General features: G+C 54.2%; 1 protein-coding gene across 3 annotated transcripts; it reads left to right on the plus strand.

The window, feature by feature from the left end:
• Positions 1-10,777: 10,777 nt before the first annotated feature.
• On the plus strand, positions 10,778-15,621 carry LOC100304080 (solute carrier family 2, facilitated glucose transporter member 8). Of its 3 annotated transcripts, none has more exons than XR_002263942.2 (17): positions 10,778-11,319; positions 11,433-11,522; positions 12,236-12,295; positions 12,401-12,466; positions 12,689-12,754; positions 12,870-12,945; positions 13,150-13,214; positions 13,318-13,410; positions 13,575-13,655; positions 13,749-13,833; positions 14,285-14,331; positions 14,410-14,472; positions 14,550-14,609; positions 14,699-14,823; positions 14,911-14,970; positions 15,071-15,185; positions 15,281-15,618. XR_002263942.2 is itself a non-coding variant. In NM_001165581.3 (17 exons), exons 1-17 carry the CDS (start codon positions 11,035-11,037, stop codon positions 15,391-15,393), a joined length of 1,491 nt encoding a protein of 496 aa, NP_001159053.1. In that variant the 5' UTR covers positions 10,816-11,034; the 3' UTR covers positions 15,394-15,621. The 3 variants fall into 3 exon arrangements, 2 of the variants coding, with proteins under 2 accessions (XP_020397783.1, NP_001159053.1); NM_001165581.3 differs by having other exon boundaries at positions 10,816-11,319; positions 14,758-14,823; positions 15,281-15,621; XM_020542194.2 differs by lacking the exon at positions 11,433-11,522 and having other exon boundaries at positions 10,814-11,319; positions 14,758-14,823.
• The last annotated feature ends 2,123 nt before the right edge of the window (positions 15,622-17,744 follow it).

Raw genomic sequence — 17,744 nt, forward strand, 5'->3', positions numbered from 1 at the left:
GGTCCGACGGGCCGAAAGCTCTGCCTCCCGAAGGCAGGGGTACCCCTCGGAGCATCGCGCCGCGACTTCCCGATTCGTGCGGGAAGCCTCGGTCCACACCGGGCGCACGCGCAACACGGCGCCTGCGGCCCCGGGTCGCCTCGGCAACGAATACCACCACCGCAACCGTCGAACCCACCTCGACGAGAGGGTGCGCCGAGGCTACCACCCCAGGCGTGGGGGACGCTACGACAGCGGGGAGGATCGGAGCCCCTCGCCCGAACCACCCGGTCCGCAGGCCTTCAGCCGGGCCATACGACGAGCGTCGTTCCCGAACCGGTTCCGAACCCCGACTACCATCACAAAGTACTCGGGGGAGACGAGGCCGGAACTGTGGCTCGCGGACTACCGACTGGCCTGCCTGCTAGGTGGAACGGACGATGACAACCTCATCATCCGCAACCTCCCCCTGTTCCTCTCCGACACCGCTCGAGCCTGGCTGGAGCATCTGCCTCCGGGGCAGATCTCCAACTGGGATGACCTGGTCCAAGCCTTCGCCGGCAACTTCCAGGGCACGTACGTGCGCCTTGGGAACTCCTGGGATCTCTGAAGCTGTCGCCAGCAGCCGGGAGAGTCTCTCCGGGACTACATCCGGCGATTCTCGAAGCAGCGCACCGAGCTACCCAACGTCACCGACTCGGATGTCATCGACGCGTTCCTCGCCGGCACCACCTGTCGCGACCTGGTGAGCAAGCTGGGTCGCAAGACCCCCACCAGGGCGAGCGAGCTGATGGACATCGCCACCAAGTTCGCCTCTGGCCAGGAGTCGGTTGAGGCCATCTTCCGAAAGGACAAGCAGCCCCAGGGCCGCCAGCCGGAAGATGTCCCTGAGGCGTCCACTCAGCGCGGCACCAAGAAGAAGAACAAGAAGAAGTCGCAAGCGAAATGCGATGCCACCGACGCGGACCTTGTCGCCGCCGCTGAGTACAAGAACCCTCGGAAACCTCCTGGAGGTGCCAATCTCTTCGATAAGATGCTCAAGGAGTCGTGCCCCTATCATTAGGGGCCCGTCAAGCACACCCTTGAAGAGTGCGTCATGCTTCGGCGCCACTTCCACAGGGCCGGGCCACCGGCGGAAGGTGGCCGAGCCCACAACAACGACAAGAAGGAGGATCACAAGGCAGAGGAGTTCCCCGAGGTTCACGACTGCTTCATGATCTACGGTGGGCATGTGGCGAATGCCTCGGCTCGGCACCGCAAGCAAGAGCGCCGGGAGGTCTGCTCGATAAAGGTGGCGGCGCCAGTCTACCTAGACTGGTCCGACAAGCCCATCACCTTCGACCAGGGCGACCACCCGGACCGCGTGCCGAGCCCAGGGAAGTACCCGCTCGTTGTCGATCCCGTCATTGGCAACGTCAGGCTCACCAAGGTCCTCATGGACGGAGGCAGCAGCCTCAACATCATCTACGTCGAGACCCTCAGGCTCCTGCAGATCGATCTGTCCTCGATCCGGGCCGGTGCGGCGCCTTTTCACGGGATCATCCCCGGGAAACGCGTCCAACCCCTCGGACAACTCGATCTGCCCGTCTGCTTCGGGACTCCCTCCAACTTCCGAAGGGAAACCCTCACGTTCGAGGTGGTCGGGTTCCGAGGAACCTACCACGCAGTACTGGGGAGGCCATACTACGCCAAGTTCATGGCTGTCCCCAACTACACCTACCTCAAGCTCAAAATGTCGGGCCCCAACGGGGTCATCACCATCGGCTCCATGTACCGACACGCGTACGAATGCGACGTGGAGTGCGTGGAGTACGCCGAGGCCCTCGCCGAATCTGAGGCCCTCATCGCCGACCTGGAGAGCCTCTCCAAGGAGGCGCCAGATGTGAAGCGCCACGCCGGCAACTTCGAGCCAGCAGAGACGGTTAAGTCTGTCCCTCTCGACCCCAGCAACGACGCCTCCAAGCAGATCCGGATCGGCTCCGAGCTTGACCCCAAATAGGAAGCAGTGCTCGTCGACTTCCTCCGCGCAAATGCCGAAGTTTTTGCATGGAGTCCCTTGAACATGCCTGGCATACCGAGGGATGTCGCCGAGCACTCGCTGGATATCCGAGCTGGAGCCCGACCCGTGAAGCAGCCTCTGCGCCGATTCGACGAAGAAAAGCGCAGAGCCATAGGCGAGGAGATCCACAAGCTGATGGCTGCAGGGTTCATCAAAGAGGTATTCCATCCCGAATGGCTTGCCAACCCTGTGCTTGTGAGAAAGAAAGGAGGGAAATGGCGGATGTGTGTAGACTACACCGGTCTAAACAAAGCATGTCCGAAGGTTCCCTACCCTCTGCCTCGCATCGATCAAATCGTGGATTCCACTGCTGGGTGTGAAACCCTGTCATTCCTCGATGCCTACTCAGGGTATCACCAAATCAGGATGAAAGAGTCCGACCAGCTCGCGACTTCTTTCATCACACCTTTTGGCATGTACTGCTACGTTACTACGCCATTTGGTTTGAGGAATGCGGGTGCGACATACCAAAGGTGCATGAACCACGTGTTTGGCGAGCACATTGGTCGAACGGTCAAGGCTTACGTCGATGACATCATAGTCAAGACGAGGAAAGCCTCCGACCTCCTCTCCGACCTTGGAACGACATTCTGGTGTCTCAAGGCGAAAGGTGCAAAACTCAATCTCGAGAAGTGCGTCTTCGGGGTCCCCCGAGGCATGCTCTTGGGGTTCATCGTCTCCGAGCGGGACATCGAGGCCAACCCGGAGAAAATCGCGGCCATCACCAGCATGGGCCCCATCAAGGACTTGAAAGGAGTACAAAGGGTTATGGGATGCCATGCGGCTCTGAGCCGCTTCATCTCGTGCCTCGGCGAAAGAGGCCTACCTCTGTACCGCCTCTTAAGGAAGACCGAGTGCTTCACTTGGACCTCCGAGGCCGAGGAAGCCCTCGAGAACCTGAAGGCGCTCCTTACAAACGCGCCCATCCTGGTGCCCCCCCGCTGCCGGAGAAGCCCTCTTGATCTACGTCGCCGCTACCATTCAGGTGGTCAGCACCACGATCGTGGTTGAGAGACGAGAAGAAGGGCATGCATTGCCCGTCCAGAGGCCGGTCTACTTCATCAGTGAGGTACCGTCCGAGACCAAGATCCGCTACCCACAAATTCAGAAGCTGCTGTACGCAGTGATTCTGACGCGGCGGAAGTTGCAACACTACTTCAAGTCTCATCCGGTGACTGTGGTGTCATCCTTCCCCTGGGGGAGATCATCCAGTGCCGAGCGGCCTCGGGTAGGATTGCAAAGTGGGCGGTGGAATTCATGGGCGAGACAATCTCGTTCGCCCCTCGGAAGGCCATTAAGTCTCAAGTCTTGGCGAACTTTGTGGCTGAATGGGTCGATACCCAGCTTCCAGCAGCTCCGATCCAACCGGAACTCTGGACCATGTTTTTCGACGGGTCGCTGATGAAAACAGGGGCAGGCGTGGGCCTGCTCTTCATCTCGCCCATCGGGAAGCACCTCCGCTACGTACTTCGCCTCCATTTCCCAGCGTCCAACAACGTGGCTGAGTACGAGGCTCTGGTTAACGGGTTGCGCATCGCCATCGAGCTAGGGGTCCGACGCCTCGACGCTCGTGGCGACTCGCAGCTTGTCATCGACCAAGTCATGAAGAACTCCCATTGCCGCGACCCGAAGATGGAAGCCTACTGCGATGAGGTTCGACGCCTGGAGGACAAGTTCTACGGGCTCGAGCTCAACCACATCGCCCGACGATACAACGAGACTGCGGACGAGCTGGCGAAGATAGCCTCGGGGCAGACAACGGTTCCCCCGGACGTCTTCTCCCGAGACCTACGTCAACCCTTAGTCAAGACCAACGACACGCCCGAGCCCAAGAAGGTCTCGGCTCTGCACGAGGCACCCTCGGCTCAGCCTGAGGCGCCCTCGGCCCCGCCCGAGGCACCCTCGCCTACCGAGGGTGAGGCTCTGCGCATCGAGGAAGAGAGGAATGGGGTCACGCCTAATCGAAACTGGCAGACCCCATACCTGCAATATCTCCAACGAGGAGAGCTACCCCTCGACAGAGCCGAAGCTCGGCGACTGGCGCGGCGCGCCAAGTCATTCATCTTGCTGGGTGATGGGAAGGAGCTCTACCACCGCAGCCCCTCCGGCATCCTCCAGCGATGCATATCCATCGCCGAAGGCCAGGAGCTCTTGCAAGAAATACACTCGAGGGCTTGCGGTCATCACGCAGCGCCTCGAGCCCTTGTTGGAAACGCTTTCCGACAAGGTTTCTACTGGCCGACCGCGGTGGCCGACGCCACTAGAATTGTCCGCACCTGCCAAGGGTGTCAATTCTACGCAAGACAGACCCACCTGCCCGCTCAGGCTCTGCAGACAATACCCATCACCTGGCCGTTTGCTGTGTGGGTCTGAACCTCGTCGGTCCCTTGCAGAAGGCGCCCGGGGGCTACACGCACCTGCTGGTCGCCATCGACAAATTCTCCAAGTGGATTGAGGTCCGACCCCTAAACAGCATCAGGTCCGAACAGGCAGTGGCGTTCTTCACCAACATCATCCATCGCTTCGGGGCCCCGAACTCCATCATCACCGACAACGGCACCCAGTTCACTGGCAGAAAGTTCCTGGACTTCTGCGAGGATCACCACATCCGGGTGGATTGGGCCGCCGTGGCTCACCCCATGACGAATGGGCAGGTATAACGTGCCAACGGCATGATTCTGCAAGGACTCAAGCCGAGGATCTACAACAACCTCCACAAGTTCGGCAGGCGATGGATGAAGGAACTCCCCTCGGTGGTCTGGAGTCTAAGGACGACGCCAAGCCGAGCCACGGGTTTCACGCCGTTCTTTCTAGTCTATGGGGCCGAGGCCATCTTGCCCACAGACTTAGAATACGGTTCCCCGAGGACGAGGGCGTACGACGACCAAAGCAATCGAACCAACCGAGAATACTCACTGGATCAGCTGGAAGAGGCTCGGGACATGGCCTTACTACACTCGGCGCGGTATCAGCAGTCCCTGCGACGCTACCATGCCCGAGGGGTTCGGTCCCGAGACCTCCAGGTGGGCGACTTGGTGCTTCGACTACGACAAGACGCCCGAGGGCGGCACAAGCTCACGCCTCCCTGCGAAGGGCCGTTCGTCATCGCCAAGGTTTTGAAGCCCGGGACGTACAAGCTGGCCAACAGTCAAGGCGAGGTCTACAGCAACGCTTGGAACATCCGACAACTACGTCGCTTCTACCCTTAAGATGTTTTCAAGTCGTTCATATACCTCGTTTGCACACACAAATAAAGTCTAACCATCAAGGAAGGGTCAGCCTTGCCTCGGCAAAGCCCGACCCTCCCTCGGGGGCTAGAAGGGGGGAACCCCCTCCGCGTCAAAATTTTCCTCACAAAAAGTCTTTCTGCCAGAACATCTTTCGTGCTTTTTGACTACTTCGGTAGTGAGATCATGAAAACGACGGAGTACACGTAAGCAGGCAAGGCCGACCGAGCCGAGGGACTCCTACGCCTCCGGGATACGGATACCTCACTCATCGCCTTCTGCGAGAAGTAACTCGCGTTCGGATGAGCGATCCTGCTGACCGAACAAGCCTTAACGCTCAAAAGACTTTCTGCCGAAACGGTTTTTCGGGTTTTCTTGGCTACGTCGATAATAGAATCCCACGGACGAGCAAGAGTACACGTAAGCGGTAAGGCCGACCGAGTCGAGGGATTCCTACGCCTCTGGGATACGGATACCTCACTCATCACCTTCCGTGAGAAGTAACTCTAGCTCGGATAAACGATTCTGCTACCGACGAGCAAGCCCTGATACTCGAAACAAGAGGAAAAGAAACGCAGCTTTACAACGCGACGACAGTATGTTTGGGCCTCGATGGCCGCAAAAAACATACACACACTACAGACAAAGCTGATCCTGCAGGATTCAGACGTCAAGGGGGAGCAGCAGCACCCTCGGCGTCAACTCCACCTTCGGCGAAGTCCGATCGAGCCTCGGACGGCAACACGGTCGGAGGATCTCCGCTCCGAAGGACGACGTCAGCACCACGCTCGGGCCATCGCCGCCAGGGTCTCCTCCAGGAACCCGGCCCGAGCAGACGGCTCGACTGGCCGCCCCGAACCCTCAGCCAGCTGTCCCCCGAGGACACCAGCCCGACTCATGGCCTCGGCAACCCGACTCTGGCGCTGATCCCGCCAGTGGACGGCCCGGCCAGGCTCCGTCCGACGAAGTCTTCTTTTCGAGCCAACTCTGCCTCTGTCCACGCTGACACCACTGCCCTCGGCTGCGGCTCATCGCAGAGCGACCGAGGGTTTCTTTGACTAAGCAAGTGAAGCCTCGGGCGGCAAGGCCGACCGAGCCGAGGGATTCCTACGCCTCCGGGATAAGGATACCTCACTCGTCACCTTCCGCACAGAGCAACTCACATTTGGTTAAGCGGTTCGGCTAGCCGACAGGCGAGTTCCAGTGCTCGAAAATGAGGAAAAAACACGGTATTACACCAAAAATACCTACATGTTCAGGCCCCGACAGCCACAATGAACAGACACCGGCACTCAAGGTGCCATTACAAACGGAAATCCGGTTCCGCCCCCCGCAGGTACGAACAACCCCCCACATTGGAGGGCCTGCGGGGCGACAAAACCCCAGGTGGCTCGACGACGCCCACTCCGACAGCAGCGATAACGACCTCCGCTTCGGGCGGCCAAACAGCAGCAGCGATGACCTTAGGACGGATGCTGCTGCCATAAGGCCCTCGCCCACGTCCCCACTCGAGGGGCGAGGACAAGCAGAAGGCCGTAGAGTTGGAGGTCAGTCCGCGGGTGGCACCGACTATCTCGTCGGCAGAGAAACCTCTTCCGGCTGCCTCGGTGGGAGGTGGCACCGGAAGCAGCGCCGAAGCCACTCAGGCCGGAGAGCCAGACACGCGGCAGCTGCCAGCGCCACGAACGGCGAACGCCCTTCCCCTCGATCACTGAGGGAAGGAGCGGGCCGCTGTCCGCGCGGAGACAGGCCCCAACTCGGCGCACTCCCCTCCCCAGCACTGATGATGAACATCCTTGAAGCTGAGGGAGGGGCGGAGGCCGCAGCCCGGTTTGCTTCTCCCCACCATCGAACTGGTGGTCACCGTCTTGGGTGACCGCCGGCGAGGGGATGCAGTCGGGCTGCCTTATGAAAATCCTTGAAGCCGAGCGATGGCTGAAAGGTACCAACTTCCGCGAAGTTGCGTTCCTCCAACGACAGCAAGACGAAAGCAACGCGAGCGCTCCCCATCCGGGGGCTCGGAAGGTGGAAGGACGCGATACATGGAGTGCGAAGACATGGTCGCCATCCAAGGGGGTCGCCCTCCTTTTAAAGGCGACTCTCCCCACTTGCGTCCTCAGCCGGCGCGGACTGACTCTTCTCCAACACGCTCCAAGGTCCTCCCCCTACGACACGGGGGCTGGGTCCCACGCATCATGCAAGATGGCCCAGGACAGAAGGTGCCAAACCGCCGCGCGCGGAGCACGCAACTGTCCAGCTGTTACAAGCACTCCTCCACTTTTGCCCAGGCCAGCGGGTAAGAGGGCGGACCGCCATGCAGGCGGCATGCAACCGCACCAAGGGGGCGCACCCTTTTGACTTCGACGCGTCCAGCATGGAGGCCCAGGCCCACACGTCATGTAACCGGCGCGCCGGTTACCACGTGCGAGAAACTGCACCGCCACTCGCGCCAGTACCGCACCTCCTCGACTGCGGAAGCGGTGCCGCGACTCGAGGCGACCCTGCTCATGACCCGACAGTGCCGATCGAGCACATCGGTCACGGGTCAGTCAGCCGCGGGAGAAGGCGCGACGGTCGATACGGCCAGAAATGGGCCGACAGTAATGGCGGTGGCAGGCGGGCGGAAGCAGCGGTCAAGTCGTCTGCAGGCTCACGTCCCCTCCTGGGACAGCGAGAGGGCCCTCTCCCATGGAGTGAAGATGACGCGCCCGTGTTCCGTTCCTCGAACGGCTCGCACACGCACAACGGCTGCCCCGCGAACCACTCGTCCCGTCGCATTAACTCTGCGGCAGGACAGGCGACACCTTTGGCAGGCGAAGCAGGCGACGCTTCACCTCCGCCATGATGACTGTGTCAAAAAAGGTGTGCCACGTCATTCGATTTTGTATCCTTTTCCACTTCCTCTTTCTCTCTCTTGCTACAGGGACTGGAAAAGGGGATACTCCGAAAGGGATCCTTCTCCGCGAAGGAAGCGGGCCCCGAGCCCCCCTACTGATCAGAGGTTCGAAGGCTGGCCCCTCGGAAGGGTTCAACAGCCGCCTCAGAGCACTCGGGCTCCGCGCCCACTACTGGTCAGAGGTTCGAAGGCTGGCCCCTCGGAAGGGTTCAACGGCCGCCTCAGGCCACTCGGGCTCCGCGCCCACTACTGATCAGGGGTTCGTAGGCTGGCCCCCGAAGGGTTCGACAGCCGCCTCAGAGCACGCAGAGTGAGGGATGACCCTGGGTACGTTCGATACATAACCGAGGCTCGGGCTACGCTCCCGAGGTACCCTAGAACATTTCCGAGACCAACGGGAACGATTTTGTAACGGAATCCCACCAGAGGGAGGCGTCGAGCCCTTGGACCCCGTCAAAAGGGGACCGGGTCCGGCGAATCACCCGCAGGTACTTTTGGAGCGCGCCTCCGGGCCACTAGCCGACCCCTAACTAATGGGGCACGGGCGTCCACTCGGATCACCCGTTAGCAACTCACTGGAGACACCATGTTCGGCGCCCTCTGAGGGCAACATGGCGCTTTCCCCCCTCCTTGCGGAAAGGCGACGCAAGGGCGTATGAAAAAAGCCGAGTCTGTCCTTGACCGTCCTCTCGCTCTGTGCGGAGGCTCGGGGATGCTCTCGCAAACCCGGCTCCGGCCAAACCGTTGACAGCGTCAACATACTAGCCCGAGAACTTGGGACCTGACTAAGCACCCGGGCTACGGCCAGTTCGCATGAGGGAACAACCGAACCGGCCGAGCCATCACGAAAGGCATTAAAACCTCGAAGGAGTCAAAACACTCCTCCGAGGCCTCGGGGGCTACACACGGCGGGTGCGCTCGCTCGCACCCCCCGGAACGAAATGCAACCGAGAAAGGCCGGTCCCCTTGCAAAAAAGTGCGACAAAAGCCTCTAAGCGAGTGCCAACACTCCCTTTGAGGCTCGAGGGCTCGTGTCGGGGACCATAATTAGGGGTACCCCCAAGACTCCTAATCTCAGCTGGTAACCCCCATCAGCACAAAGCTGCAAAGGCCTGATGGGCGCGATTAAGGTCAAGGCTCAGTCCACTCAAGGGACACGATCTCGCCTCGCCCGAGCCCAGCCTCGGGCAAAGGCAGCCGACCCCGGAGGATTCACGTCTCGCCCGAGGGCCCCCTCAAGCAACGGACACACCTTCGGCTCGCCCGAGGCCCAGTCTTCGCAGAGAAGCAACCTTGGCCAGATCGCCACGCCAACCGACCGTATTGCAAGAGCATTTAATGCGAGGATCGCCTGACACCTTATCCTGACGCGCGCTCTTCAGTCGACAGAGACGAAGTGACCGCAGTCACTTCGCCGCTCCACTGACCGACCTGACAAGAAAACAGCGCCGCCTGCGTCGCTCCGACTGCTGTGCCACTCGACAGAGTGAGGCTGACAACAGCTAAGTCCAGCCTCGGGCGCCATAGGAAGCTCCGCCTCGCCCGACCCCAGGGCTCAACCTCGACGCTGGACGACGGACTCCGCCTCGCCCGACCCCAGGGCTCGGACACAGCCTCGGCCTCGGAAGATGTACTTCGCCTCGCCCGACCCCAGGGCTCGGACTCAACCACGACTTAGAAGACGGAGAACTCCGCCTCGCCCGACCCCAGGGCTCGGACTCAGCCTCGGCTCCGGAAGACGATGGACTCCGCCTCGCCCGACCCCAGAGCTCGGACTCGACCTCGACCTCGGAGGAGCCTCCGCCTCGCCCGACCTAGGGCTCGGACCGACCACGTCATAGGGGGGCCATCATTACCCTACCCCTAGCTAGCTCAGGCTACGGGGAACAAGACCGGCGTCCCATCTGGCTCGCCCGGGTAAACAAATAATGATGGTGCCCCGCGTGCTCCATGACGACGGCGGCTCTCAGCCCCTTACGAAAGCAAGGAGACGTCAACAAGGATTCGATAGTCCCGACAGCTGTCCTTCCACAGGGCCCAAGCGCTCCTCCGACGGCCACGACATCACATGAACAGGGTGCCAAAACCTCTCCGACTGCCACGACGGCATGTACTTAGGGCTCTAGCTCCTCTCTGCTAGACACGTTAGCACACTGCTACACCCCCATTGTACACCTGGACCCTCTCCTTACGCCTATAAAAGGAAGGTCCAGGGCTCTTGTACGAGAAGGTTGGCCGCGCGGGAGAACGGGCCGACGCATAAGGCTCTCTCTCTCCCACGCGAACGCTTGTAACCCCTACTGCAAGCGCATCCATCCGCCCTGGGCGCAGGACAACACGAAGGCCGCAGGTTTCCCCTTACTATTCTCCCCCTTTGTGTCTCGTCTCGCGCCGACCCATCTGGGCTGAGACACGCAGCGACAATTTACTCGTCGGTCCAGGGACCCCGGGGGTTGAAACGCCGACCGCCAACATGCGGCCCACTCGTCGGAGACTGAATGGATGGGAGAGGCATAACCATGGTGCACGCGGTCTACACTAAAGTCTTATAGAGTAGTAGAGATTATATTATGTTTTAGTTATATTTTATATTTAAAGTACCGTGAGGTGAGGGTTGTACTTAAAAACTAGCCAAGCGGCCAAGCGGCGGTTCTGCGCTCTGACATTCGCCTCGGCCTCTCTCGGCCGGCCTCTTCGTTTCCTCCTCCCAGCCGACCGGCCAGCCAGCCAGACCCACCCACCGCCGATCCCCACGCAAGGGGAACAGGAGAGGAAACAAACCCAGCCTCGTACGCGGAAGGCCTGCCTGGTGATCGACGATCGTCGTGCTCGTGGTGGCGGGTCCGGCGTGCGAGCGAGCGAGCGCGGCGCGCATGGCGAGCGACGGCGACCACGGCGGCGCGCTGCAGAAGCCGCTCTTGCCGAAGGCGCCCAGGAGCGGGGGCTGGTTCCGGAAAGGTACGAGCACGGCGCGCCTCGGCGCCGCCGCTGCCGGCACCTCGTCCAAGGCCGCAGCGCTGCGGCCGCCGCACCACGTGCCCGCGCTACTCTGCACGCTCGTCGTCGCGCTCGGCACCGTCCAGTTCGGCTTCACCAGCGGGTACTCGTCGCCGGCGCAGGACGGCGTCACGCGGGACCTCGACCTCTCCATCTCCGAGGTACCTACCTGTACTGTACCTCCTGGCTGCAGCCTCTGCGCCGTGCCTGGCTTCACGATCGGCCTCAAAACCGAACGAGCAAACAACTGACGGAGCTCCGTCGCCCCCCGCAGTTCTCGGTGTTCGGCTCGCTGTCCAACGTGGGCGCCATGGTCGGGGCGATCGCCAGCGGCCAGATGGCCAAGTACGTTGGCCGCAGAGGGGTGAGAACCGAAACCACAGCTCTGCTTCTTCTTTTTTTTTTTCATTTTCTACGACCTTGTTTCCTCGCCGTGCAGAGAGAGAGAGAGAGAGAGAGAGAGAGAGAGAGAGAGAGAGAGAGAGAGAGAGAGAGAGAGAGTTAACAGTAGATTAGACTAAGACTGAGGTGCTGTTTGGTTGCGTAATGCGCAGGTTAAGCGCATAATCTTACCCCGCTACTCCCTACCCGCACACACTGTTTGTTGTTTGGTGGTCTATGATGCCCGTACCTTTTTTTTTTGGGTGTGTTTCTGATGACTCTGTGCAGAGGATTGACAGCACTGCTGGCCACATACTTAAAATTTAATCAGAGTTTATACCAAAGTCAAAAAAACACTAGAGTAGAGTAAGAACTTTTGGTTGCGTAAAGGAAACGCGCACGTCAAGGGATGGACTACGCGCTTTTTTAGCCAGTCATAATAAAAGAAAACGATTCCAAGGTCTCCCTATCCGCGGTGACAAGAAAACTCAATCAGTTAGACTGAGCTTTTCATCGGACGTCTATCCCACCGTCAGTAACATTTCGCACACGCCTTAACGATAACGACCAGGCAAGACAGAGCTGGTTTCACTGCAGACGCTTCCATCGATGGAAGAAGAGACGTTTCGTGCTGAAGCTTCGGTGCTAGCTCTCTTCTACACTAACTGCTAGCTCTGCTTGGTAACTCTTTCGCAGTCACTGATGATTGCGGCGGTTCCGAACGTCATGGGCTGGCTCGCGATCTCCCTGGCAAGGGTATGTCGCTAGTCGCTACTACGTGTGTCGGTTTATCTCCACTCGTTGTCTTCACAGATGACAGCATCGGCTTTGATGGCCGTCAATGTCTGCTCTGCTCTGCAGGACACTTCGTTTCTGTACGTGGGGAGGTTGCTGGAAGGATTCGGTGTCGGCGTCATCTCCTACGTGGTTAGTACTGTGATAAAACTCCATGCCTTGCCTGGTTATATATTATGCGTGCCTTGAGACTACAAGCACTGCCGCTTTTGTGTTTCTTTTAAGCTGGTCTAGTTCTAGACAGACTGATCCATCCCTAGCAGCAAGGTCATTTTCATCGGCATAAGAACAATGGGAGCATGGACACTGGTCACATCATCAGCTAACTTTGGTCTGTGGGTTTTGTGCCACCAGGTGCCGGTATACGTAGCAGAGATATCTCCTCAGAACATGAGAGGAGCTCTTGGCGCCGTGAACCCGGTTCGTTCGCACCCACAAGCGTCTTATCTTTTTTTTTCCTCCCTCCCTCATGATGAGAAACACTTCTTGCTTTTCTTTATGCTGACGTCACTGTGTGCAATTGTTCACTCTGCAGTTGTCTGCAACCTTTGGTGTCGTGTTTGCCGATGTGCTTGGCTTGTTTTTTCCTTGGAGGCTTCTTGCGTTAATAGGTAATGAAACCCTGATGCATTAATAAACCTGATGCTGCTGCTCTTAGCTTGCGTTTCAACTCTCTGATCTGATATCTTAGCTCGCACGATCAGCAACTCCTAAAGAGCTCAGATAGTACAGATGCAGTAGACGAATGTTTTTGGAATTCAGTCCCTACTCGAGATAATTTCTGTCGTGAAGCGTGTGAAATGCCACACTTGCAGGAACCTTGCCCTGCCTACTGTTGATACCTGGACTGTTCTTCATTCCGGAATCTCCAAGATGGCTGGTACACACACACACACACACACAAAAAGCTGGATAATGAACTCTGAATGATCATTGCCAGATTGCAGTCTCCAATGCCCGTTTTTTGCCCCTTGTATCCATAGGCAAGGATGAATATGATGGATGAGTGCGAGGCTTCTCTACAAGTTCTGAGGGGGGTGGACGCTGACATCACTGTAGAAGCGAATGATATAAAGGCACGCACCTGCTTCCACTCATCTAGAATGGATGGATACAGCTTATTTGAAAACAGTCTTCACTCTGTATCATTACTACTATTTCCTTCAACATTTGGTGCATGGCTCCATGTGCTTCATTCTTGTGGAATCGGAGGTGGGATCAACTTTTTAATTTTATGCAGATAGCTGTAGCATCGGCAAACAAAAGTGGTGCAATGAGCTTTCAAGAGTTGAACCAGAAGAAATACCGCACGCCCCTAATTGTAGGTTTGCAACTTTATCTGCTTATATGGGACCAAATTAGTGATCGCATTTCGTAAACTGTCTGCTCATGACAATGCTGCAACCTCTCGCAGCTAGGAATGGGCCTACTTGTGTTGCAGCAGCTGAGTGGAATAAACGGTATAATCTTTTATGCAGGTAGCATCTTCAAAGCTGCAGGTAAGCTGTGCACTTGTTTACTGGCTTGTGGTTTTCGTCTACTAGTTGAGCATCATAACTTTAGCAATGGATTTTTTACTCCTTCCAAATTTGACTGGAGCAGTAGGGTATTACGGAACTGTTTAGCTGTTTACTGAATAAAAAGCGTCAGTCTCTGTTTGGCAATATGCATTTTTTACACATATAGGAATAGTGTAGTAGATTACAAATATCAAAAGAGTTAAAATGGAGTAAAGTGATCTTACTTTTCTCAAGGCCTAGCGCATTATAGTATGTTTTTTTAAAAAACTAATGTATTAGTCCCCTTGTAAGTTGTAACATGGTTTATCATTCTCTGCTTTGATGAATGTTGCCATTTTATTGTTTGTTCCAAGTTCTCCTCTGCATTTGTCTACAACAGTGCCGGTTAACCTTGTTTTGACTGTGAGTTCTAACAATCAAAGCTCTCCAGGGCTCAAGAACAGTAACCTGGACACATGTATACTTGGAGTGATTGCGGCAAGTACCTAATGACTAAATAGACCTGATCTAGTCTCCCAATGTTTTTTCATTAATCTTCTGACAACATTCCATCAGGTTCTTGCCACTGCTGTTACGACCAAGATCTTGGACAGGGCTGGACGGAGAATCCTCCTTATCGTAACGTCTGCTTCCCTCTAAAGCCACTAATCTGTGGTTCTTCTGTAGCTTAACTTAACTATCACTTCAAATTACAGATTTCTTCTTTTGGGATGACCCTAAGCCTTCTTGTGGTTGCTGTTGTATTTTACATCAAGGTAAGTTCAACTTTCTTTGCAAAATTGTAATCTAGTATACTGATGCAATACATGGTTTATGAACATTTTGACACGAAGTGTTGTTGCAGGGTCTCACAACACATTTCACTGAATATTCTTCTTTTTTGTCATGGGCTATTCGTTTCAGGACAATATTTCACATGACTCTGACTTGGGTAACACCTTAAGTATGGTGTCCTTGGTTGGTGTCTTGGTAAGTCTGTCAACTACATTTTATATGAACATTGCTTTCTAAATTTGGAATCTATGCCGTAATTTTTTGCCCAAATACTTTGTTCAGGCTTATGTCACTGCCTACTCCTTTGGTATGGGTGCCATTCCATGGATCATAATGGCTGAGGTATAGTCACATATAACTAATTTAGCTCATAAGATGCTTGAGGCACATGATGAAAGGATTCTAAATGAAGGCTTAATCTCGAAACTTTGCATATTGGCAGATCCTTCCAGTTAGCATCAAGAGTGTGGCAGGAAGCTTTGCGACCCTAGCCAACTGGTTGACATCCTTTGGAATAACAATGACAGCAAATTTGCTTCTGTCCTGGAGTGCTGCAGGTCCATATATGCATTTGTGTCGGTCTCTTGTGTAGTGTAGGATCGCATATGAATTACCAAACCTTACAAGTTACATTTGTTTCCAAATCGTGCAGGTACATTTGCCTTCTACATGATGGTGAGTGCTTTCACTCTCGTCTTTGTCATCCTTTGGGTGCCGGAGACAAAGGGAAGAACTCTCGAGGAGATACAATGGTCCTTCCAGTGAGCTCCAGTATTTCATCTATATATATGCAAATAGCGTGGCAAATCCTCCAGGATCTATAAAAAGATATAGTGAAATATAGCAGAAGCTATTTCATTTAGCAATTTTATAGTTTAAATGAAATTGGCTATTGATTCTGCATGAAAACATGTAAACAAGGAAATTTGATGAACATAATACTCAAATATATGTACAGGGATGTAAATGAAGATGTCTCTCGATCCATTACTTGACATTCGTTAAATCAATCGACATACCGAAGAACCAAAACATGTGACCATAGAAGGTGAATAAGAGTCAATAAAAAAATCTTTACACAAGACAATCAGCTTGCTTTCTAAATCTTCACACAATCTCCCAAAACACAAAAACTTACAAACTGTATGCTCTCAAACCAACAAGTGATTAGATATACTCGGTGATGACCGACAAACACAGCAAAATAATAGAACCAACCAAAACCAAGTACATGGGTGAAACTTAATAAAAATAAAAAATTGAACTCCCTACTCTAAAGGAAATGGAGAAAGAGCTTAAACCATAAAACCATAACCAACTAGTGGTTGGATATTATGAAAAAGGTTTTAGGGTATATAAGAACTCAAAGAAATAAATGAATCACAAAACGGACACCCATAACTCCGAAAGCAATCGAAGCGATGAGAATGCGGCAGTGCTGCGCTCACGGACAACAGTGCTGCTCTTTGATATTACTGGGCCAAGCCCAGCACAGCTTGGCCCTGGCAGTGCTACTTCACGTGCGATAGTATCGTTCTGGCCGGTGCTAGCAATCCAAACTAAAGCTCCAAAAGGCAAAAATGATCCAAATAAATTCTGATTGAGCTGAAATTTTGCACACGCCTTCACATAAAAGTATTAAATTTGTCCACAGAATTTAAGCTCCAAAAGATTAAAGATTGTTTCGAGGGCTATCCAACCTAGCTAAGAACAAGCCTAAAGATCAACAAGTAAAAATGTTGTGCTATGTGTTTCTCTCATGTTAGCACTCAAAGTTTGATTAGTTTGAGCACTTGAAACTTGTTTATGATTCGTATGGTATCTCCCTTGATAGCATGACATACCTAAACTCAAGATCTAGAGAATATAATCAATTTAATTACTTGAGTTTTGAATGTCTTCATGTGTCATTTCTTCTTATTATCACTTCATAAGAGGTTGCAATCATCTGTGTGTCATTTTTTAAAGCAAACACACTTTAAGCATGCGACTTGAACCATTTCACCTTAAGCCTTTTCTTGAGCTTCACCATCGCTTAGTCCCTCGAAGCACTTTTCTTGCTATCTTCACCCTATCATGTCATCCTCGAGTCACATCATATTGAACATCCATTAAAAATATTTCTTTAATATCGTGATCCGTGCTTTGATGTCTTCTAGATATGAATGTTGAGATCACTCAAGCTTTTAGGGCCCCTTTGGCAGAGCTCTGGCTTCTCCAAAAACGGCTTTGGCTCTGACTCACGAGGTGAAGCCATTCTGAAAAATCATTTGGCAAAACGGCTTATAGGTTGTTTTTCAGAAAGACCCTTGTATAGTTTATCTCTCGTGTACGTGGCTAGGGATTGAGGGCAGGACCAAAAATAATAATTTGGACTGGTGGGAGGGCTATTGTGCAAAAATGACGTGAGCTGAAGCCGGGTAAGTCACTTTTTTGGCTCATGCCCTCTAGTTCATTTTGGAAAAGCACTTCACTGGTGAAGCCATTTGAAAAAGAGGTGTTTGGCACAACTTTTGCATGAGCCAGAGCCGAAGCTGAAAAATAAGCCCTACCAAAGGGGCCCTTAGTTTGATTCACATAGAGACATATATGAACCAACATCAATAAAGTCAAGCCCATCCATTATTATTTATATTATCTTCATTTTGGCTTGACACTCTCTAACATTTACTTCAATCTTTATCTTTATATATCTAGCTTGATCATATTAATGCACGATAACTTTCCAAGTATTTATCCATATAAGTAAACTAATGTAGAGACCATTTTATATCCATTATACATTGCCTCCATCATCTTACATTTGCTTGGCATTTCCTCACTTAAGCACTCTTGATTCATTCTTTAATATCTAATCAAAGTTGTGAAAGTCGCCTAGAGGGGGTGAACAGGCGGAATCTGAAAATTATAAACTTAAGCACACACTACAAGCCGGGGTTAGCGTTAGAACGAATATTAAGCCCGAGAGAGAGGGAAAACCAATCAACCAAGAAATAATGCGGATGAACACGGAGATAGGGGTGAAAACGGGACGGATACAGTCGGATACATGGTCATCCCATATCCTACCCTAATATATTTCTCACGGATACGGGACCGGATACGGTAGTTAAAAT

This window comes from Zea mays, chromosome 8 (genome assembly GCF_902167145.1).
Source record: "Zea mays cultivar B73 chromosome 8, Zm-B73-REFERENCE-NAM-5.0, whole genome shotgun sequence".
Classification (NCBI taxonomy): Eukaryota; Viridiplantae; Streptophyta; class Magnoliopsida; order Poales; family Poaceae; genus Zea; species Zea mays.

Excerpts from the sequence above, each read along its gene's own strand:
- LOC100304080 (NM_001165581.3), top strand. The coding sequence starts at position 11,035 with ATGGCGAGCGACGGCGACCACGGCGGCGCGCTGCAGAAGCCGCTCTTG. Across the intron at positions 11,523-12,235 it reads AGTACGTTGGCCGCAGAGGG|TCACTGATGATTGCGGCGGT; the intron begins GTGAGAACCGAA and ends ACTCTTTCGCAG. Across the intron at positions 12,467-12,688 it reads TCGGCGTCATCTCCTACGTG|GTGCCGGTATACGTAGCAGA; the intron begins GTTAGTACTGTG and ends TTGTGCCACCAG.